This window comes from Rhinolophus ferrumequinum, chromosome 8, assembly GCF_004115265.2.
Source record: "Rhinolophus ferrumequinum isolate MPI-CBG mRhiFer1 chromosome 8, mRhiFer1_v1.p, whole genome shotgun sequence".
Classification (NCBI taxonomy): Eukaryota; Metazoa; Chordata; class Mammalia; order Chiroptera; family Rhinolophidae; genus Rhinolophus; species Rhinolophus ferrumequinum.
The window spans coordinates 85095237-85118740 of record NC_046291.1 but is presented as its reverse complement, the minus strand read 5'-3'; the positions used below and the strand labels follow the sequence as shown (position 1 = coordinate 85118740).

The window sequence follows — 23504 nt, the reverse complement described above, 5'->3', positions numbered from 1 at the left end:
ACTTACAATGGCATCTCAGCTATCTAGTAAGCTGTGAACATTTGCTTACCTCTAAGACATTTTCATAAAAATTCTTGTGATCAACAATACATATTGTTTATTTATGTTTTACTTTTCTTTTTCAAATTACATATTTTCTTTAGAAAATTCTTCAGGGTCACACGTTGCTATGGTTAGATGCTGTTTGGTGATGCTTCCTTCCCCTTTTCCCTCCTGATCCCCTGTACTATTAAAAACCCTTCAGAAATCTGAAGAAATCCCTTTAGTGAGTCAGGGTATTATAAACCAGCCAGGGAGTGGGCTGCCACAGCTTGGGTTTCTAAGAATTTCCATGATCTTGATAGTCACGTTCTCAATAAAGAAGAGAAGCCAGGCAAAAGTTCCCCGCAAGAGCTTGAAAAAGGCCAATTTGTTCATCCCATAGAAGATGTTCTTGGCCTCTGCCCACCCTCCTCCTTTCGGCCTCTTTAGAGCCTGCCCACGCTGTGGTTTAATTCATCCCAGCGCCGAGGCTCTCCACCCGGTGAGATTAGCCACATTCCTCAATCAGTTTTCCACAGGAGGTTATGGGATTTAATAACCCAAGAAAAGTTCTGAACAATCTTGAAACTTGAAAGAAAACAAAAAAGGCATGAGTCCCCAGGTCGGGGAGACAGTAGGGCGGAGCAAGCATTTCCCACAGGCAACTTCCATCTTTGCTGGAAAAGCTGGAAGAGAGTTGCTCTGGGGAGCAGTTGGCTGAAAGATGCCGCTAAGGTGGGGCTCGGGGTCTAACGTCCACAGTCCTTTTCTAGCTCTTGACTGGACAAGAGTTCCACACGTTCTTTTAAAGGACATTTTTGGTCTTAATGGGAACAAATCCATCCCAACAATTAAAACAACTCCTCCAAGGTTTAGGCTGATTCAAGCAGGCCAGTACAGCCAAATGGTTAAGAGTGGAGGTTCTGGAACTAACTGCCCAGCTCTTCCACTTAATGGCTATGAGATCTTGGACTAGTTCCTTAATTTCTCAGCGTCTCAGTTTCCTCATTTGTAATATGGGGGGAATAGCTTACTTAATAAGCTATCCTGAACATTAAATGAGCTAATTCTTATGAAGTGCTAACAAAGATGTGTGGCACACACTAATTACTCATTAATTAGGGCCAGATGCTCCATGTAGGGCAGGCATTTCATGTGGGCTTCTTTTCTGTTTCTAAAGAAAACAGTACTAAAAAAATACTTGTGAACCACACACACAAAAAAAGCCACTAGCCATATATTTATTAATATGTAAGTTAGTATTGTATTCACGTTCGAATTAATCTTATATAAATTTATTATATAAGTTGATACTAAATGAGTATGTAGTAAGAAGTATAGAAGTTCCTTAAATAATATAAATTTAAAATATCTTTGCAGGACTGGGTCTAGTTTGCCTGGTCCCTGAGACCCGGGACTCATAGACCACATCTCTGTGAGCTGTGATGGGTGTGCTACTACTCCGTGAAATTCTGACCTGGGACCCTGCTGAATCTCCAGGTGATGGCCACCTGACTGTGTATGAAGTATCTTAAGAACCTTATTGATCCTTTTTCAGGGAAGAGGTTTCCTTAGAAAATCAAGAATTGTTCTAATTGGAAGAATTTGAGTGAGCGAGAAAAAGAGAAAGGAAGGAAGGATGCAAAGAAGGGAGGAAGGAAGGAAGGAAAGGCTCTGGGAGAGAGAGACAGGAAGAGTTGTGAGAGTGAAAATAGCAGAGCGAGGGTCTCTGGGGGCCAGCGACATTCACAGTCAAACAGAGGGAACATCCCTGACCATCTTCCAAATCTATTAACCGCCAGGCCCCTAGTAGTCACTCTTCAGAATTCCGAACATGACCTTAGAAGGAGCAATTTTGATAATGCACCAGGCTCCTTCCTCACTTTGCATTGGAAGCCTGACTCCAAGGAAAGAAGCTCCAAATTCAAATTTGAAATCTTTTTCTGAGTTCTTGTTCAGAGTGTGACAAAGCTAGCCCGTCACCAATATCTTCTGGCATTTATGGAATTGTCCTGGTTTCTATGCTTCCAAAATTGTAAACCAAATTTATAAGAATGATAGAGGCATGACCTCCAAATAGCATGACTTGGGGTTTCTGTTCTCGTGTAGTCTTTGCTTTTCTTCAACTTTAGGAAACTGCAAAAACAGCTACGGTATTTCAAATGCTTGGCATACACCACTGTGCAAAGATGTTTGTTCAAAGCATGCAGAAACATTCAGGTGTGTGAGCCCACTTTGCAGATGGGAGTCATTCTAGCAATAGGAGAGTCATGCAGGGGACCCTGCTCGCTGCACCATGTGTCATGCGTGGTGGCCTGTGGGGCCTCTAGTCCAGCTCCCCACATAAGAACGCAGGATATGGTGAGGCCAAAAAGGAACACCCACGGAGCCATAGGTAGGGGAGTCATACTACTATAGTCTCACTGGAGGCTGGATTCACACGCCGTGCGACCTGCTGTCCGCTTTTCTGCCAACCGACCGACTCCCCATTTGCTAGCTGCAGTCCGCCTCTCTGCAATCCGCAATCCACACTCCGCCGCTTGCAGACTCAGCCACCATCTTCTTGCTAGCCCCCCATTTGCTGCTAGCGTAGCCACGGCAGTTATACTAGGGGCCAATTGGCTCACTGGCTACAGCTGACGGCCAACTAGCCACAGCCGATGGCCACCTACTACCTGAGCCAGCACCTTTCCACGTGAGGCCGAGAGCCTGGAAACTGCTCTCTGGGGCTCTGTCCTCACAAGGAGTTATTTAAAAGCCTGGTAAAGGAATTCCTGGAATCTAAGTAGGACGTGTCCACCTTCACTGAGCCATCGTGCCTGCCATCTACCATGGTATTTTCTCTCTCTACTATGCTGTCCTCTAATTTACAGTCAATTAGTGTTGTATGAGGCTACCGCATTGAGAAGAGGTTAATACAACATATGCTGTTTTTGAGCAGTAAATTCCTACAAAGTGAATGATACTTCCCAACCTCTTGGCCATTCCTGAGATCGTCCATCAGTCTCCCTATTGTCTGGAAAAACAAAACAAAACATTCTCTGTGTATTCTCATGGGATGCCCAGTCTGGCATGGCTTGTTCAGTGGTCTTGCTGACTCTCATCTGCAGTGGACAGTGGCAAGGCTCTCTGAGCATTACAGATAGAAAATGACCATAAAACTGATGGGAGACGTCTGAGTTGGTCTAACGTGCGGCCATTTCCATTAGGCCAGAGCTTGAGGTTCCAGAATGATAGAAATCCGCCAACTCGGGAGGCTCCACCAAAGCACAGAATGGAAATGTCTTCCTCTCCCCAACTCCCTCCCACGATGTCCAAATCATCTGAGGTCAAACCGTTATTCTACTCCTCACGTGCTGTGTGGCTCTTGGGAAGAAAGTTAACCTTTTTGAGCCAGTTGCCTCTTCTATGTAATCGGGAGAATAATATCTGCCTATATCGTTTTGGAGAGGAGTAAATGAACAGGTACTCCGCAAATGGTCATTCCTTCTTAGTTTTCCCTCCCACCTTCCGCCTACCTACCTACCTACCAGGAGAAAATCCTTTTCTGGTTCACTCTGATGCTGAAGCACCTTGAAAGGAGGCCTTACCCTTTTCCTGAGGTTCTTCCCATCATGCCATGTGTAGGAGGAGCCGCTGGAGTACTCACTGCAGGTGCTCGAAAGAGACAGTTCACTGCTGCTGCAGCTATTGCGAGGGCAGAGATGACCAGGGATGACAATCCCCAAGCCAGGGCATTTCAAAGCCGGGGTTCCTGATTTTGCATCTAGCTGGCATTCCTGAAAAAGTAGGAAGGCTCTCAGCTCAGGCTTTGCTTAAAGGAGAGTAAATACCAACTCGAATTCATAGTGAGGTAGAAAGGAATATAGCATAGACTTTGGAGTCAGACAGATCAGGGGCTCAAATCTTGGCTCTGCCTCTTACTAACATGCCAGGGGAAATTAATCTTTTCGAGCTATATTTTTATTTTAAAAAGTGAATAATGATAATACTGCCTACCTTTCAGGGTTACTGCAAGGACCAAATGAGGTTCTAGATGAGAAGCATATAGCACAGAATTGGGACTAAGTAGGTGCTTAATTTTTGAGAACTACCATCATCATTTAGGCAGAAGTATCACATGGTAGTTTCCCATTTTACCAGTCATACTGGTGGAAGAATCAAATCAATATCAAAACATGACTCTAATGCTACAAAAGGAAGAAGACACATTAGCATCTTTGGCTAGAGTTCAAGAGAATGAGCACTAGACTGGGAGTCCAGCGACTTGGATAAACACCCACTAGAGATGGGATCTCGAGCAAGGAAAGCACTTAACTTCCATGGACCTTCACGTTTTCATGTACAGAGTGGGGCAGTTCTACCAGATTACTCCTACGGTTCCTTACGGCTCTGACGCATCATTCTAAGTCAGGAATCAAACATCAGGAGCATTTCTCTACCACCTTCTAGGAAGCCATGTACAGTGGAACACCAGATTCAGGAGTAATGAGGCTCTGCTGTACAAGTCGATGGGACTTTTCCTATCCGTTGGCTGTCCAAACGGTAAAGACTCTCTTATCAAATAGGTCTGGAGCCCATGCAGATGATCCAGGTGGTTCAAATTCTAGGAGGTATGCATAAGGCATGGCCACCAAAGTTGTAAACATCCCAGCACATCTTGACTGCCACTTTGTAGGCTTCTAATGTAACAGATGAGGCTCCACAAACTCGAGAGGCTAAATTAATTTAGCGTCCCGACCACGGGAATGGAATCTCTCCATTACCGTCTAATTCCAGTCTCCTATCTATATAAAGCTTTGTCTCAGAAACTCTTTGATGGGGAACCATCTGTCTTTGTGTCACTTGCAAAATGGCAAAGCCTCTTACTTATGCAATTTGTTGACACTTTATGGGTGCCTTTAGTACCTGAGTACTTATCAGTGTTCTCCAAATGCAATTCCAGGTGATGGTGACTAACCACCGGCTTGAGGAAGAAAGGTAATGCTGTTCTGAGAGTACTTGTTAAGTATGAAACCCCTGCATAAGTACCGAGGGCAGGTTTAATTTGCTTTCTACACTTGATCTTAGCCAAAAGGCCAAGAAGCGATTAATTTGCTTTCTAATCAATATCCATAATGCTTAATAATGTGAGATTTTCAATGTTAGACATCTGCCTTGCTATCGATACTTCATTTTTTGCCACACAGTGATCTCTTTAAGTGATTAAAAACTGCCAAGAAATTTTACTACTCTCTTTCCCCCCCTGAAATTTGGCTCTAAATATCATTGAAAGGACACACTTGTCTTAAAATCCAGTTTTCAGTGATAGCTATTGATTTATAACCTTGTTTATTGCCGCGTGTAACAGTTACGGGGAGTTCATATTTGTATGTCAACAGATGCCTCCCACCAGGTCCCATTGCACAGGAGCACCGAACAGTCAGGCTGCAGCCACTGCAAACACCTGGAACATGCCCGGAAGGAACTCTCAGATATATCACAGCATGCTCCACTTCTACATGTGTGTTATTTTCTCCATCCTGTTCTCATATTTTGTTGTTGGGGTAAGCAGGGTGGTGGTTTTGTTTAGGACTACCTCTGCTCTGACAGATATGTCTACTATCCAGAAAGAGATTGTGTTTCTGCCCTGCGAGGCCATCCAGATTTAATTTCTCCAATGGCCCTTTTCATACTCTGTGCGGCTTTTGGTCATAATTTACACTCTACCTTTTCCCAAGGTACTGAAGCTCATATACGATTTCCCTCTGTGTTTCCTACCTAGCCCTTCCCATTACACCTATCAAAATTACACCCATTTTTACAACTTAAATCCATTCCCAGGCCTCCTTTAACAAGAAGCATCCTTGCCCAGATATCGCCCATGTGTGTAGCTATGGTATAGATGCGGGATTAAGATGATAGGAAATTAAAACTCAAAAGACGAGCTGGAGAAGGAAGGAACTGATGCCTGTCTTGATCTTAAACTTGAAATGCCCAGATGTGATGGAAGCTACTTCAGGGAGGGGAAAGGCCTGTCAATGTCATGGAGAAAGGAGGGGTTGTGGGGTGTTTAAGCAGAGAGGTGTCCTCTAAGCCAGGCTTTTCACACTTTAATGTGCACATGAACCATCCAGGATCTTGTTCAGTGCAAATTCTGATTCAGTAATTCTGAGGTGGGACCTGAGATGCAGTATTTGTCACAAGTGACCACGTGCTCCAATACTGCTGGTCCAGGACCTGTGCTTTGAGTAGAAAGCTCCTGGGAGAAGCTATGAGAGAAGACTACCTCTTACGTGGATTCCATGGTTGCATGCTGTGTCATCTCACAGTCTGACCTGGGCTGTGCTGAGCAGGAAGGAGCAAAGGAATGATCTGAGCCCACCCATGGGCCAGTGTAATGGGGAGAGAGTGAAAGAGAGCAAGAGAGCGAGAGCGAGAGCGAGAGCGAGAGCGAGAGAGAGAGAGAGAGAGAGAGAGAGAGAGAGGGAGACTGATTAGAGAGTGATTCCTTGCAAAGAAGAAGAAAGGGCTAGTTCTCCCAACTGGGACATTCTCCCGTCTTTTCCTCACCTTGGATAATAGATGTTTGAATTTCATAAGGGACCCAGGATTCCTGACAGCATGGCTACCAAGTGAGTTCCTTTTCCCTGCAGTTTCTTCCTTCATCAGCACATGATTATCACATAGGAGCATCTACTCCCATGAATAACTGTTCCTTGATTGAGCATTTATTTGGTTAAATCCTGGCTCTTTCACTTGCTAAGTTTGACCTTGGGAAAATTACTTAACCCGTCCATGCCTCAGTTTCTTTCTTTGTAAATAGAGATAATGAAAACACCTACCACATAAAATTATTGTAAAGAATGAATAGCCCCTGGCATATAGTAATGCTTAGTAACTTTTCGGTGTTGCTATTATTATTTAAAATAGTTTTATATACATGTGTCTTGGCTCTTGAGCTAAATCATAAGTTTATAGCCTCCCTAAGGGACCCTGTATTATACTCCTTGACACGCCATCACTGTCTGGCTTCCCGATGTAAAAACCATGATGAGCAAATAGCCAATAGTGGGTGTATTTTGCTTCCAGGGATTACTGAAGTGAGCTGCTGAAGAGACATGCTAGTAGATACCTTTTTCAGTTATCATTCTGCATCTGTGCCATGTTTTTCTGTGGCAGTGTCATGGTGCCACATACTTAAAAAGAACAGAAGAGCACTAAAGCGGCAGGGATCTTATTATTGCCAATACTGTTAGCAGGTACTATGTTATGTATTTTCATATATTATCTCATTTAATCCTCACACAACTCTCAGAAATAAAAATGAAACATCATTACGCTCATTTTTCAGATGGAGAAACTGAGGCATTGACGTGTGAATATCTTGCCTGAGGTCACCCAGCCAACACAAGATTCTGATGTCAGGCCCAGGTCCTAGCCACTCAACCATAGCACCAAGGAAGGTACTTAACAATAGGGGAATCCTTAGACATACATAGGCCACCAAGTCTCCTAATGAGAAGAGTTATAATTAGTAATAGATAATGGTTATTATTAAATTCTTTTTTGCCAACATGTATATTGGCTTCCATGGCAACACCATCTTAACTATTTTGATTATTTGGCAAAATACACCCTGTTTGCACTATTCAAAGTATATTTTAGATTACCATCTTGAATCACTCATATGCTTTATAACCCTTATCATGAGGAATGCAATAAAAAGAAAATAGCACAATTTTAGTTAAAACAAAACAAAAGGATAGAGAGATGAAGAGAATGAAGGTAAGAATTTTGTGGATAAAAACTGCACTTAAAATATTCCTGACCTTAACGCTATATTATAGATTGGATGCCATTAAAATCTTCGTAAGTATTTAAAGTGACAGCATTCCACTAAAATTTCATTCCAATCTAACTTGAGAATACTTACCTTTGATATAGAACATCCTATCTACACTTATAAAATTATACAGTAAAATAGAAACCCAGTTATCCACAAATGTTCATCTGTCATTGTTTTAAGCCTAACGTTTTCATTATATATTTATTTGGCTCTTGTGTTTTTCAAATTACCTTTTTTATGCCAATGAGAGTTAAAAACCACGATGGTTCAAGTTTTGCCAAGTAAGCACAAAGCTAACCCTAGCTAAAGAAAAAAAAATGTACAGCCCATGAATTTTTAAAAGTTCATACATAATATATCATAAAAGTAAGATGACTAATATAGGACACAGGCTTTAATAAAAAGCTCCTTGACCATTTCTCAGAGACTTTGAGATGTAATCAATACCCAAAAGGTATCCTGGGGACAAAGCCAAGATTTATGATATTTTTGCCAGGACTGACACTTTCTGCTCACTCTATCAGCTGGGGGACATGATATTGAATTTCAGAGAGCACAAGAAAGGAAAGCATTTTTATCTGCCTGACAATACTTCAGGGGTGTGCGCTATGGTTCATTGGTGACATCATATTTGATGGAAGGGAAATAACAACCTAAACAAGTGTTCTGAAGGCAAAAGGAAACTCACGTGCATCTCAACATCAGTTTGTGAGTGCGTCAGACTTCGGCTTCTTTCCACCTCTGAAAGCAAATCTCCGGATGAAAGATCTAAGATGCGTGAGTGAAGTTTCTAGGTAAAAACCAGCAGAAACACTGAGTAGTGACGATTTAGTTTTTTTGTTTCAAAATCCTGCCTTGCACTTGTAAATCTCAAGAGTTGACATTTCTAGATTGGATAATACATAAAATAACTCAAAAATGTTTATTCTAGTTTATCAGTGATATATATATATATATATATATATATATATATATATACACACACACACATACATACACATACATATATATGTGTATATGTGCAAATTAGTTTATAAACAATAATCACACTTTCACAGTCTGTTGATCTGTAATGGAAAATAAGCTGTAGGAAAAAAATAACTAGTAGTTGAGAAATAAGTAGCAAAGAAACTGTGAATACCCCAATACACTTATTGGTTAGCATGAAAATTAGCTTTTGATGTTCACATTGAAAAACAATCACCACGTTAACCTTATTACGTTGAGCAATGGTTAAAATCTGAGCAAATAATTATAAAAGTGACCTTATTTCCAAATAGCGTTGATCTTGTGAAATCTTCCCTTGGTCACATTTTAACTTTAAAGTCATTCATGTCACCTGTTAGTAACAATTAATGTGAATACAAAATAATTGCATCAGGGATCTGGGGACTTGGATTTTGTGCATTAATATTCACACACTATTTGATTACATACTCAATTCTTCATTTCAGCTTTGCTTGGGAGGCCCGCTAAAACCAGGGACATTTCACTATATTAATCTTTATACTAATTACTAAGGCTTTTCTGTGCACATTAAATTTGATCTGTTTAATTGCAAATACAATAAAACTTGTGATTTACGTCTAATTTTCTGCTAGGCTGATGACATTTTAAAAGTGGTACTTGTAGCCTGGTTTCTTTTGGTTGCAACTTTCGTGACTTCAGAGAGTAAAAAGTCAAATCAAGTAAGTAAATAAGGAGCCTACGCATGCCTCCCATGCCTTCGAAAAGTTTTTCTCTTCCTTTTCCTCTCTGGAAAGGCTTTGCTGCATACTGATGATGATCCAGGAAATGCCTGAGATTCTCTGCCACTCATTAATGTTAGGATCATCTCAGAGTGCAGAGGTTGTCACACGGGTCACTTCGTCCCAGCAGATCTACTGCATTGTCAGCAGAGATTGTAAACACCAGTAAAATGAGGCACATTCTCTCTGTTCCCTATTTGACTCCCCTCCTGCTGTGTCAGAGCCCTATGTACTTGCTCAGCTGGTTGGTCAATCAACAAACTTGTATTCAGTACCTACTGAAGGATGGGTGCTATAGCAGGACTCCTGCATCCTTTTGCGGAAGTGAAGACATTTTTTCTGCTGTGGGTCAGTTCTCCTCCTTCCTTATCAGTGAAGCTCCAAATCACTACATGCTTCAGACCTACCATACGCTCTTGTTTCTTTCAATCTGTGTTTTTTGGAGTTACTTTCACCCAAAAGGGCATACATCCTAAACTGGCTCCTTGCTATTTTGAAAATTCTAATTTCTCCAACAGAATTGAGACATCAATAGGTAACTAGAACCAAAATGTTTTTTCTGCCCAATTTTTATAATCCTTATCACAAGCTCCTTCTAGAATCTGAGTTTTCTGGAGGCAAATATCATTTATTTCAATCTCCAGAACCTGCCATTGTGTAATAGTCAGTAATTACCCAATTGGTGCTTATAGTCTATAAAGAAAAAGATGTTTTTATATTTTTCCTACCCACAGATATGTTTTAAAGATTGGGAAAATGCCAAAAGAATTATAACATTCTGAGACCTAAGAATACATTTATCAATGTGCAAACAGTCCAAGAACTTATGGGAAATGCCATTCAACAACAACAACAAAAAATAATGATTTTGAGTGGTATATCATGTGATTTGGGGGAAGAGTCCTTATAGATTAGTTATTTGACTTATGCAGTTCATGGTACATTTCACTCCTTCTTATCAGATATATGATGTCATCCTTTGCTTTCTGCATGAATATGTGTCTGTATAAACCCATCCTCCTAAATGATGTTACATTTCAGTGGTTTTTATCCAAATGGTCAGTTCCCTCCATTGATACAGGTAACGTCATGTAGGAAAGGGGACAGGTCCTAGGGCAAAGGCCAGTAGATGTCATTTCCAGTCTTTTCTAGGGCACAGGTTTTACCAGATTTGGGGATGTAACTGTACCTCTTCCTCTCAGATTCCTCACCTGCAATGGAAAGATGAAAGTGGCTACTTAACCTACCTCACAGGTAGGGAGAGGTATTGCCTTAGACAGAAAGGATAATAAGGAAGACAGTTGCTGAAATTCACACAGCCTTACAACAATCAATTGTCATAACTGAGAGTAGGCAGTAGGTAATTTCTTCAAGGCTGAGATATGAATGAATCATTCGTTCTTATTGTTTCCATATATGTAGGGCAAATAAAAATTGACTTGGAAAAGACAATCTACTTCCTAGTTAAGGCTATCGGCAAGAAAATGGTAAGTTAATATCATCTTTTCAACAACTTCCCTTAAATAACCACAAAAGGTCACAAAGCCATAGATGTTGCACTTCTGATAATAAGAATTTGCATGAAAGGCTTATATTTTCACATCTCTGTATGTATATGTAATATTATAATAAATATATTCTCATGGACAGAGAAAAAGTGTGAGTGCAAGAGAGCAAGCACATCAATTTTCAAACTGGTGCTGTGATCTTGCTTGTGCTTTATTTAGATCTCAGTGAAAAGTAGGTAGAACGTACATATGGGAAATACGATTAAAGCAAAGCATTTTAGATATGTCTCCTTAGGCAAGGGCAAAACAAGCAAAAATAAAGAAATGGGATTATATCAAAATAAAAATCTCTTGCACAGAGATGGAAACCATCAACAAATTGAAAAGACTACGTGCTGAGTGGGAGAAGGTATTTGCAAATGAGGTATCCAATAAAAGGTTAATATTCAAAATATATAAGGAACTCATATAACTGAACATAACAAAAGCAAAAAATCTGATTAAAAAATGAGCAGAGGATCCAAATAGACATTTCTCCAAAGAGGACATACAGTTAATTGGCCAACAGACATATGAAAATATGCTCAACGTCACTAATCATCAGGGAAATACAAATCAAAACCACAATGAAATATCACCTCACACCTGTCAGAATGTCTGTTATTAAAAAGTCAATAAATATTATGGACATATTGAAATTTTCCTCAATTAATGCAGAACTTCCTGGAGTATTAGGTAAACCATTGATGGATTGACATTATAATCTTGGTAATGATTAACATCCTAACATTTATTCATATTGTATTTTCTTTTTTACCTTCATTTTTCTCTTGTTACTAAAATAATGTCAATATTAACATTGTTTCTATTTTTGTGGTTATAAACAAGGCAATAAAATACAGTTAAGTTCATATGTCTTCTCATATTTGTATAATTTAACCCCACGTTTTCTGGTTAACATAGTATGCACTTTACAAAGGCTTTTGCCTAAATCCTGTCTGGGTTAACAGGGAAGACACTTTCAGTAGCCTCTCCCAAATTCTTCATTTTAAATATATGATATTAAATCTATAAAAGAATCATTGGAACATCACATTCCATAATATACTTAAGTGCTGAAATATAAGCAATTTCTGTGTCATAAAAGAAAAAAATCATAAGACTTTATTGATTTCTAATTTCATTCTGATGTGGTCAGAGAACATACTTTGTATGACCTGTGTTCTTGCTTTTATGGTCCAAAACATGGTTTATCATGAAAAGTATTTGCAGTTAAAAAAAAAAAAATCAACAAATAACAAGTGTTGCTTAGGATGTGGAAAAGGGAACTGTCATGCACTGTTGGTGAAATTGTAAACTGGTGCAGCCACTATGGAAAACAGTATGGAGATTCCTCAAAAAATTAAAAATAGAACTACCTTAAGACCCAGCAATTCTACTTCTGGGTATTTATTCAAAGAAAACAAAAACACTAATTTAAGAAGATATATGTACCCCTATATTCATTGCAGCATTATTTACATTATTTACAATAGCCAAGATATGGAAGCAATCTAGGTGTCCACTGATAGATGAATGGATAAAGAGGTGGTATATATATGTACATATAAAACGGAATGTTACTCAGTTGTAAAAAAGAATGAAATCTTGCCATTCATGACAACATGGAGGGACCCACAGGGTAATATAGTAAGTGAAATAAATTAGAGAGAGAAAGAAAAATACTACATGATTTGACTCATATGTGGAATCTAAAAAAAAACAAAACAGAAACAGGATAATAGATACAGAGAACAAACTGATGGTTGCCAGAAGGGAGGAAGGTAGGGGGATAGGTGATAAAGGTAAGGGGGAATAAGAAGTACAAACTTCCAGTTATAATATAAATAGGCCACAGGGATGTAGTGTATAGCACAGAGAATATAGTAAATAATATTGTAATAACCTTTCACAGTGACAGATGGTTGCTAGACTTATGGTGATTACATTGTAAGGTACATAAATGCCGAATCGCTGTTTTGAAACTAATATAATATTGTATGCCAACTATACTTTACTAAATTATTTTAAAGTTATTGTCAGAAATATAACTGACAGGAGAATACCATGACCTCTTAAAAGAAGTCTGCCTGCTTAGCTAGAGGGCAAATTCTGTATCACATACTTATCTATAATTCATGTTTGAAGTTAGTGTTCATTTGGGTAAAATCTCTCAGCTGAAATACTTCAAACTTGAAATCTTTAACCTGCAAATCTTGATGAATCCTGGATTTAGATATGATTTTTAAAAATGTTTTAGACGTGAGAAGTAGCAAGATTATTCAGTATAGGTTTGAAATTGACTTCACGTCATCTCTTACATTACCTCAGTAACTGAGATTCACTTGGTCTTAGAAATACTAGAGACTCCTAGCCTCACAGTTTTCCAAACCAGAGGTCAGTGAGATCTTTTCACTCAAATGCTTCTTTTGGTAATAACAGTCTACCCGTCCCTTCCTGCCAGACAGGTTTCGTGGTCTCTGGGATGGAGTCCTCTGTTTCTGAGATGATGCTTTTGTCTCTTTCCATGGCACACTTGCTCTTGCCGACGTATCTAAAATATGGTCACTACTCAGGACTGAACTAACTCCCCATTCATTTGTAAGGCTGTCTGTCATCTCTAACTTACAGTGGATTCCTCACCCAGCTGGATTACATTACTCCCTCATTTTGGCCCTCTATCTGAAGTGCACAATTGTTGAACTGCTTCTCTATGTAGAGTCTATTTTTTAATAGAGTGATCCGCTCTACGAAAATGTAGGCCAAGCCATATATATTCTTCATCCCTGTAACAGGGAATGACTTCCCTTTTCTTTCTGGGCACTCAGCTAGACTGCATTTCCCAGCCTCCTTTGCAGTTAGGTGCAGCCATGTGACATGATTAGTTCTGGCCAATGAAGTGTGAGCAAAAGTGATGTCTGTCCTGGCCCAGGAACATCTTTGGCATTTGGTGCTCCATGCTCTTTCCCCTTCCACTAGCTTGATGCAGCCACGTCAGCATAGAAATCTCGGGAGTCACGCTTTCAAGATAGAGCCACCAGGTGGAAGTAGTTTGGGTTCCTGAATTGCCAACTGGAAGACAGTCACCTGAGGACCAAAGATACCTCTTTTGGACTTTCCATGAGGAGGAAGTAAACTTACACTGGGTTTGAGCCATTATTCATTTGTGGGTTTGTTTGTTATCATGACTAATGTTAACCTGGCTGATATAGCCTTGCTCTGAGATAAGCTCTTAATAGCATACAGGATAACCAGTAAGTCAATACTCACACATATAGGTTTCCTCCGCTATCTGAAAGTAGAATGTTTCTACGAAAACTTTCATGAGCCAAAGTGGTGTTAAGTGAAGAAGCAATTACCAATAAGTTATACGGAAACATTTTTTAGCATACCCAGAACCAAAATTCAACGAAAAGAAAAATCAACACACAAACAATGTCTTTATTTCACTATCAAAACACTTAATTATGTCCGGTTTGAAGCTAAGTGCAACACGCTTATGAGCTCTCTTAGGCTATTCTGATACCTTAGGACACATTTTGCTAACGGATGCACAAAATAAATAGAGATAAAGCAGATGCTCACAGACACAGTTCAAAGCTCTAGGGCTTGATGCTGAGAGGCTGAGTGTAGTTCCTGGGGCAGGAACTCCGTGGGGCCACTCTCCCTGCTCAGGGTACACACTGCCTCTGTAAGGGCTTGTGTAAAAAAAAAAGCTGAACACGATTTTCACTTTTCACCTTTTTCTGTAAAGGCAAAAATCCTCTTTGGATTTCTTTTTTTAGTGAAAACAGGTCCTGATGCAGGTTTTTTGTAAAAGCAAAGTGATTTAAAGCGAATAAAGGGATACCTGTATACACACACACACATACACACACATTATACGTATATTCACACACATATTCACATATGTATATATGTTTATGTCAGAAGACCAAGGTGATGTCTCACACTGAAGACTTTCTGTTTCATGGGGAAAAGGCCTAGCTCTGTCACTATGCAGGGGTACGGGGGTAGGAGGTCTTGTGTGATGAGCTAAGGTGCATCGCAATCCATAGTCAGAACATACACCTCATGACATTGTCAAATACCAAGTTCAGTTCTGGGGACCTGGCAATGCCAGCGCAGCCAGGGCCAGAACCACACACTGGGTCAATAATATTTGGTGAACGACCCTGCCTTCAGCCAGCCAGCATTATGTTCTCTGCTCGGTTCTGAATCAGTTAATTCCAGGCAAAGAAACGTGTCCCATGACTGAATGCGCCCAGGACTGGCTGCCCTTTATCTGGTGGGATGAAGGACGAGTGGCCCCTTCAGAGCAGTGGAGATGGATTCTGCAGCTCTCCAGTTCATGACAGAGCCTGGAGACATAGATGCATTCCGAGAGAGGCTGCAGGGCCAGCTTTCCATTTCCGGTTTCTTGTCTCACTCACGGAGCTGCAGTTCTTCAGAAGCTCAGCGAAGGCCTGTTGCATTTAATAGAATCCTGCCTCTGGGCTTTTGCTCAGTATGGAGATAATGTCTTAACTTTCAGATCCTGATTGCTGAGGCCAGGAAGACAAGGAGTCCTTATTTAGTGGCACCAGGTGAGGGTAAAAAAACAAATCTTATATGGCGATGGAAGGAGAACTGACTCTGGGTGGTGAACACACAATGTAATTTATAGATGATGTGATACAGAATTGTACACCTGAAATCTATGTAATTTTACTAACAATTGTCACCCCAATAAATTAAAAAAAAAAAATCTTTATCTGAGAAATTTGGGCAGCATGGAAAACCAGGCTGGAAAAATCAAGTGAAATAAGATGATGGACAGCTTTTGTACTTCCTGATGTACTTCTTCAAGTTTGAAAAGAAATGTGTGCATTTTTTCATGTCAGGATTTCAAAAGTTATTAACTCAGTTTAAGATGCAAAGAGGGAAGCACAAAAGGATCGTTTACCCATGGCTTTCTTCTCTTCATTCAGATTTGATGAGGAATTAATCTAATACCATAATCATGCATGGAATCATTCTCCCCTCTAACTATTAAAAGCCAAGTATCTGTACAAAAGAGAAGTCTTGAGAGTGAATATGGCATATATCTGATTAATGGACTCTACCAACACAAGTAATTTAGATTCGGCAACAGAGAGTGGACGTGAATTAGTGTTTTTAATCTGATCTGCTTCAGTCCCTTTGATGGACTGCTCAGTGGATACTGCAGGATTGATATCCTGAGTTCTATCCCGGTCCTGTTTTATATTCTCCAGAATTGCTTTTTCCTCCTTGTAGAAAAGGTCTCTCAGTCAAAGGGGATGGCTTCTATGCCCACAATGCTTGAACTCCTGTTCATTTATAAAATGAGAAAGTGTGCTATTATCACAGGATCCTTTGCTGAATCTCCTTTACCAACCAAGGTATTTCTCTACTCTCAAAAGTTCATGGTAGGATATTTAAGGCAGAGTAAAGGAATTTTCTGTAATCTGCCCACTCACCATGCATATCTTTAACTACTCAGCATCCTCCCCGAGAGATGGAATCCTGGCAGCTGCCTGGTCACTCTGTCTCCTCAGCCACTCCTGTCAGCTCCCAGGCTGAGCACTGTTTGTACCCACCGTCTTGGCTGGTTGCTCATTTGGACTTGTTTCCGGATCACCCTCCCTTACTGATCTGGTGGCCTAGATCCTGGGTAGATTTTTTTAGATGAAGGATTTATTGCTCTTCAGCTTTTGCATTGTTTTCAAATCCCCCTGTCTCTACTTTGGAGAGTTGATCTCAACTGACAGCTTCCAGGAAGCTTCCTAGAGCCCCACCCCTGCTCCCTCAGCGCAGCATAGGCTGGCCCTGGGCTGTGTGTTTCACACTCTTTAATCCCATCACAAGGAAGAAGAGGCTAGACTGGGCTATGATGAAGTGTTCTGAGCATCTTTTGATATTGCTAACTTCATATGATTTCCTGTGATTTCCACTTTCTGGAAAGCCTCTGTTACAGGGGTAGAAAACATGTGTGGTGCATTTAATATATATCTAAGAGACTTGTTCTAAATATGGCTCTGAATTAGACATAACCAGGTGAATAAGTCTTGTTCCTTCCATTGGGTAATAAAGCAATTTTCATAGGTATGCATAAGGCTTTGAAGGGAAGTTCAAGGAAATCTCCTAAAATAGCTCAGAGTCTGATTAAAGTAATTTTTTTGGAAGCTTTACTCACCAAATAATCATCTAAAAACCCCAATTTTTACCTTATTCATACATAAGCCTTACATTTTTACTTACATTTTTGCCATACTCATGTGATTGGCACATGATTTTTCTCATCAGCCTTTCTAATCCCATCAAGAGATATTGTGGCAGACCCCTGGTTCATATTTCACAGGTTTCACTCTGTCCCATTAAGAATTTATTATAAAACTGAACATTATATAACTGTCTATTACATAACTGAGTATTATATAGTCATTTCTTAAATGTATAAAAATTTGAGCCTAGGACAAAATCTTTTCGGATAAAAGCTGATGTTTAATTAATTATGCCATTATTTCCATTTTGGGATGCAAAGATAAAACATAATACCTGCATTCAATCATCTTGCTGATGTAACAGAGTATGCCTTTCGGATGTTCTCCTGGAGGCCTTTGAAAAAATGTCCATCAAGATTTGATCTCACTTCAGAGTCTGAAATTTTAACAGCATTTTTTGTCTTTTTTGCCATCTACAACAGTCCTTGCTGCAATGATTATTTTCTCTTTCAGACTTGCCTTGCATATCAATCTTTAGGTGCCTCGAGTGTATTCCATTTCGCTCTGGATGGTGACTCTGTAAATGACATGGTTCTTACATCCTCTTTTCTACTTCTCCGGATCCAAGGTTATAAAATGCTTTGAAACAATTATTCCACAGCTATATTCAAAACCTTCTTCAAGGGTCTCTGCTACCATGACAACCTGATTATCCAGTGGCTGCCTAAGGGAGCAGTGTTTGGTTTGGTGACTAGGAAGTTGATTTGGGGCCGCTGCAGCTTAGACTGATGACTGGAGTATCTCAAATCTGCCCTGTCTTCCGAAACTCCATTAACAGTGCCCTGAGGACCCATAGGGTGAGGACCAGCAAGAAAACGGATGAGGATGCAAACAGCAAAGCTCGCTCTCAGGAGCCTCCATTCTAATTAGTGCAACAGGAAGCATTTATGAAGCATCTACTTTATACATCTCCATCCACAGCATGTACGGTCAGGACAAAGTCCTGGCTGGGAACTATGAACAGACTCAAGGAAGCTAATTAGTGGAGCCTACTCTATCAATGAGGAGCCCAAACACACCGATGAAGAAAAAAATAAAACAAACAAACATAAGAATTCTTAAGGCAGAATATGCAAAAGACATCTTGGTATAGAGTAAGGGTGATACGAGGGAAGAAGTGAGGGTCAAGGTGGTAACATAGTTCAATGTGAATAAGATAATATTCTGGGCAATAAATATTCAGGCAACAGCAGCTTAGCTCTCACTCTCAAGTTCCCAAATCTCTCAGTCTCTTTATTCAAAACAAAACGAGAATCAGAAATATTTAATATGCAACAACAAAGTCACAGAGTGTTGGGAAATAGGATGTAAGGTTAGGGCTTCCAGGGCAGGTTACTCAGGCCAGTACCTAATGACTCACACTTGCTTGCCTGTGCATATGAAGACTCTTCTGAAGCTTCCCTTTTGTCTTCTTTTGACTCTGATCTGAGTGAGGAAGTGATTCAGCACAGCCTGAGCCTATTCTGGGATCTAAGAGATACAGAAGTGCCTTGAAATTTCCATTTTTATCACTAATTACTTTAACAGGTACTTTAATAAGTGCTTTCCAATTGCCCCCGCTGTTTTGTAAAATTATCTACACTACATTTTACATTTTAAATCGAGCTTTAGTTTTGAAAACTCTCCTGGATTTCTGAAGCTTTTTGCTTTTTACACATTGGCAGAACACATTTTTCCTCTGATTTCACAGCACTAAAGGGATTAGGGTGAAAAACAAAAGAAAAAAAACAACAACTTGACCCTTTTATTTTTACCAGACTATTGGAAATTGCATCAATGATCATTGGAGTCCAACATAACGTTTATTAGGAAGAAATGAATTTCCTTCTGCTTGTGGGTGAAGGAGACACTGTGAACTCCCTTCCCTAATCTTATCTCATGAATCCTTACACTGTGTGGAAGAAACTATTATCTTAATTTTTAGGGATGAAGAACTCAAGATAACCAAAGTTAAGGAAAATATCCAAAGTCACAAGGTTATGTTCCAACAAATGGAAAAGCCAGGATTATCTCAAATGTGCCTTCCTTCTAAGTCCAAACTCTTTCTACCACATTCTGCTCTTTTTCCCTGAAGGAAGGGAACAGATATCTTCAATGGTCTCTTTTGCAAGCTGCATTGTTTATTTCTGCCCAAGCGCTAAAGCCCATCATTTGGGTCACTTCCACCAAGTGAACTATGGGAATTTTCCTTACCAGATCCTTTAGTAGAGGCAGATGATTGATAACTGAAAAGAAATCATAATGACAACAACAGGAACAACGGTAGCTGTGAACATTTATCGAGCTCTTTTTTAGCACCAACTATGTGTTTCATGTATATTAGCCTTTTAAATCCTGTCACAATCTATCCTAAGAACTATTATCATCCTCATTTTACAGGTGAGGAAACTAAGTTAGTTACAGAACTAAAAACCTTGCCTAAGGTCACGTAAATAGTATTTAAATCCCAGACAATCTGACTACAGAGTTCATCATGCTCTTGTACAATAAATCTGGCAATGATAACTTGTTATAAGCAATTTAATAAAATAACAATATAAATTAATTAGACAACAAAATGAACTACCTAGGTTTTAAAAAAACAGAAATTCCTCTAAGTACAATGTGATATCTTCTCTTACGAGACTCAAACATAATTCATTTATTCAAAAAAATATTATTATCATTATTATTATTATTTGCAATATTATTGGTGTTGGTGATGTTTCTTTTTAGATCGCTACATTCTCTCCAGGGAGACACAATTTTGTATATAAATTGGGATCTAACTAAAAAATAAAACTAAGGAGAAAAAAGAAAGCCTTTATAGAGTGCTCATTGCATGCTGGTAATTTGCTAAGTGCTTACATTATTTTTTCTTATTTAATCCTTATAATCACTGAACCAGATAGAAACTATTACGATTCCAATATTCAGATGAGGAAAATGAGAAACAAGATGAGTTAAGGAACTGTTTATGTTAGGGATTTGAACCTGGACACAGACTTCAGCTGCCTCCTATGACATTCTCTGCCACTGTGTTGTCTTATTGAGGGTATGATGAGGAACAAACACAGTCCCTGTTACCAAGGTGCTTGCAGAAGGACAAGCAGCCAGGTACCCTCCATGTTGTGGGCCATGGAAACCTCAGAAGGGGGCTGTGGGAGGCCTAAGACGAGATTTTAAAAACAAGAAATAATGACTTAGGTGAAGGTGATGGGGAAACTGACCTTAAAATGGTTCCCTGCCACGTGGAATTGAGCTAAAATGGTGGCCCCAGCGGAGAGAGAAGTCCCCAGCCTAAGCCCCAGCCCACTTCTGCATAACCCCCTCCAAGCCACACCTTGAGCGAATCACCAGACGACACCTACCCCTTCCCTGACTCAAGCAAGTCCCCAACCCATAAAAACCTGCTCAAAACCTTGCTAGGGCTCAGTCTTTTGGGAAGGATCCCACTGAGCCTGCCGGCGGCGTAACAAAGCTGTGTTCTCCCTGATCTCTGCGTGCTGCTTGAGTTTCTAGGTCCTTGCCCTCTTTCTGCAACAAAGGAACCAAGAAGAGAGAGAGAGAGAGGGAGAGAGAGAGAGAGAGAGACAGAGAGAGAGAGAGAGAGAGAGAGAGAGAGAGAGAGATTTCTGGGCAGAGAACATACAAAAGTCCAAAGATGCGAGAGAGTGTGACATTTTCCTGCAAATAGTTCAGCAAGAACACAGAGGCAAATTCAAGGCAGTGAATGGTGAGTTATACTTTAAGTAAGTAGGAGAGCTGGGATTTAAATCCATCGCACTCTCCAAAATATATGCATCCTCCCTTATTCTGTTGCCCACCCTACATTTTTTCCTAATGCTGAGCTTGGCTGTGGGCCTCCATTTACCCTTACCTGTGTCTACAACCACAAAAAAGTTCTCAAAGAAGAGACCAGAAGGGTCCCGCGGAGGAAAACGTGGACACAGGCAAGGCATCTGTGCCATCTCAGCATGTTTCTCCCTTAGAGGGGTGGCAGGGGTTCAGTCCAGGACCCTCACTTATGCTGTATGCCAGAACTGTGCAAATCGCTGCCAGCAGCACTCCAGAGACCTCTCCTATCTAATCCTGAAGACACAGAGTTAACTCCTGTGATGCCAAAGGGTTCCACACATCATCCAGGCTGTGCAGGAAACCAGACCTGGGCCCTGCTCTGTTCTCGCAACTACAATGAGCAGACATTCAAATCAAATGATTATTGCTTAACACTAGAAGATAATCTCCAAGGAAGGGGAAATGCCTTGTCAGTGTTTTGGAGAACCTCCCTGCCCCCCTTCACCCCCCACCCTTCTCCTCCCCGCCTTCCCCACCCTCCACCCCCAGCCAAAGCATGTAGAATTATTTATAAGATGGGTGCCTCCTTACATTATTAAAGGAAAGATGAGAACAAGTGAAATTCAGAGTCTGGGAGATAACATAACCTCTGGGAATTTAATGGGCTTCAGGATTCACGCTCATGGCCTTCTCTGCAGGGGGCTGGGCTAAGAACTAGATCAGAGTGTTGATGAAAATAACATTTGTGGTGTGTACTCATTTGCATTTTACAGCCTGATGTCCCGGTTTCTAATAGGACAAGTTGCTGGAGTCCTATCCGTTTTACACTGTTTGTGAAGACAATTTCTGGCTGAATGTTCAGCGAAGGCCTCCAGTCTCCACCTCCCTTGATGGTTAATCCTAAACGGTGCGTTAGCAGGGTTTCAGACTTCTTACTTCACATTGCTTTATAGGCTTTGTTGCTCCAGAGCTGCAGCACATTTTCCCTGTAGCTTTATCCCCACAATAGTTTTTTAAATCCACTGTTACTTTACCCCATGGTAAGAAGTGCTTCATGGTATTCTAAACAAGCAGTTGAAAATTGTTATTTATGTGGCTTCCTAATAGCAATTTGAAATATAGGGCATAAAATTACCAGCTTACAATATTGTTCAATATTAACAGTGGGAAGGGTAATATGTAAAACAGACATTAAAGGATTAGCTATAAAATACATTTCACTCAGCTAAATCATTTTTTGGCAAATGGCAGTTTCCAGCTATTACATAGGATTTATCAAGTCAAGTGGATTTATTTTTATTTTTCTATTAATATATTCTATATTTAAATTTCAATTTTGTGGTTGTTGTTTTTTTGTTTGTTTGTTTGTTTTTTTCAGGCATATTAGGAGAAGAAATGACTCCAGACTTTCAAGTCAAAATTGCTCCTTGGTTTCCCCAGCAAATCCTCCAGCAAGTTGACTAAAGAGTCAATTGTAACATCCAAGAGAAAAGTACATGGATATGATATTACAAACATTTGTATGACAGATTAAGGAGTTACAAGGGCATCAGAAAATTCAGTGAAAAGGCATATCCTCCCCGAGACATAAAACAACGTTTCCACTGTTTTTGCTTCAAACTCCACAGGCACATAACACTTTGTTCTAATCAAGCATGTTCAGTACACACTGTGAATTGTGAACCAGGCACTGAGAAAGAAGCTGGAAAAAGAAATTCCGAATCTCCTAGGCTGGACATTGTGAAGTATTAAATGGATATTTGATGCATAAATACAACTAACATAATCTCTCTATTTTCTTTTGAGACAGCCGCCAGTTACTATAATCCTAAAATTGTTCTATCTTCTCAAATCCCTAGAAATTTATTAATTTTCATAAACTGCTTTCACGGAAATTTTCTTAAAAGATGCAAAGTAATCTTTTTCTGAGCTTTCCTTTCATTTTATATCACGCGCAGCATTTTCAACCTCACAGAATACTAAAAACGACTTTTTATTTTTCAGAGGAATTGGTTATGGATCTATAAATAAATTACAAAAAAAATGGACATTATAGAGAAAAGACAACTTCTTCTAGACTCATTTGAGAAACTATGGGGAAGTCCTATTTCCTAGGAAGTAACTCGTATTATAAAACTAACAGCCTGCTTTGAACACTTGTCAGCAATCAGCAAGTTTTAAAAATATGTTTTTGTTTCTTAGACTGAGTTGAAGACTACAACAAGTATTTCTCCTTAAATGTCCCATGTTCATAATTACAGGGGCTTTAAAATATTTATTAAATAAAAATCTCTACTTT

The 23504-nt window shown here is 39.8% G+C and overlaps 1 protein-coding gene across 1 annotated transcript in view; it reads right to left on the bottom strand.

Moving 5' to 3' along the window:
• NCKAP5 (NCK associated protein 5) overlaps nucleotides 1-23504 on the bottom strand; it is an 826259-nt gene that overhangs the window by 120697 nt on the left and 682058 nt on the right. The window contains exons 11-12 of the mRNA XM_033113039.1: nucleotides 8538-8639; nucleotides 3612-3800 (exon numbers count right to left, since the gene is read on the bottom strand). Of these exons, the coding sequence (XP_032968930.1) occupies nucleotides 3612-3800; nucleotides 8538-8639 (291 nt within the window). The remainder of the gene's footprint in view (nucleotides 1-3611; nucleotides 3801-8537; nucleotides 8640-23504) is intronic.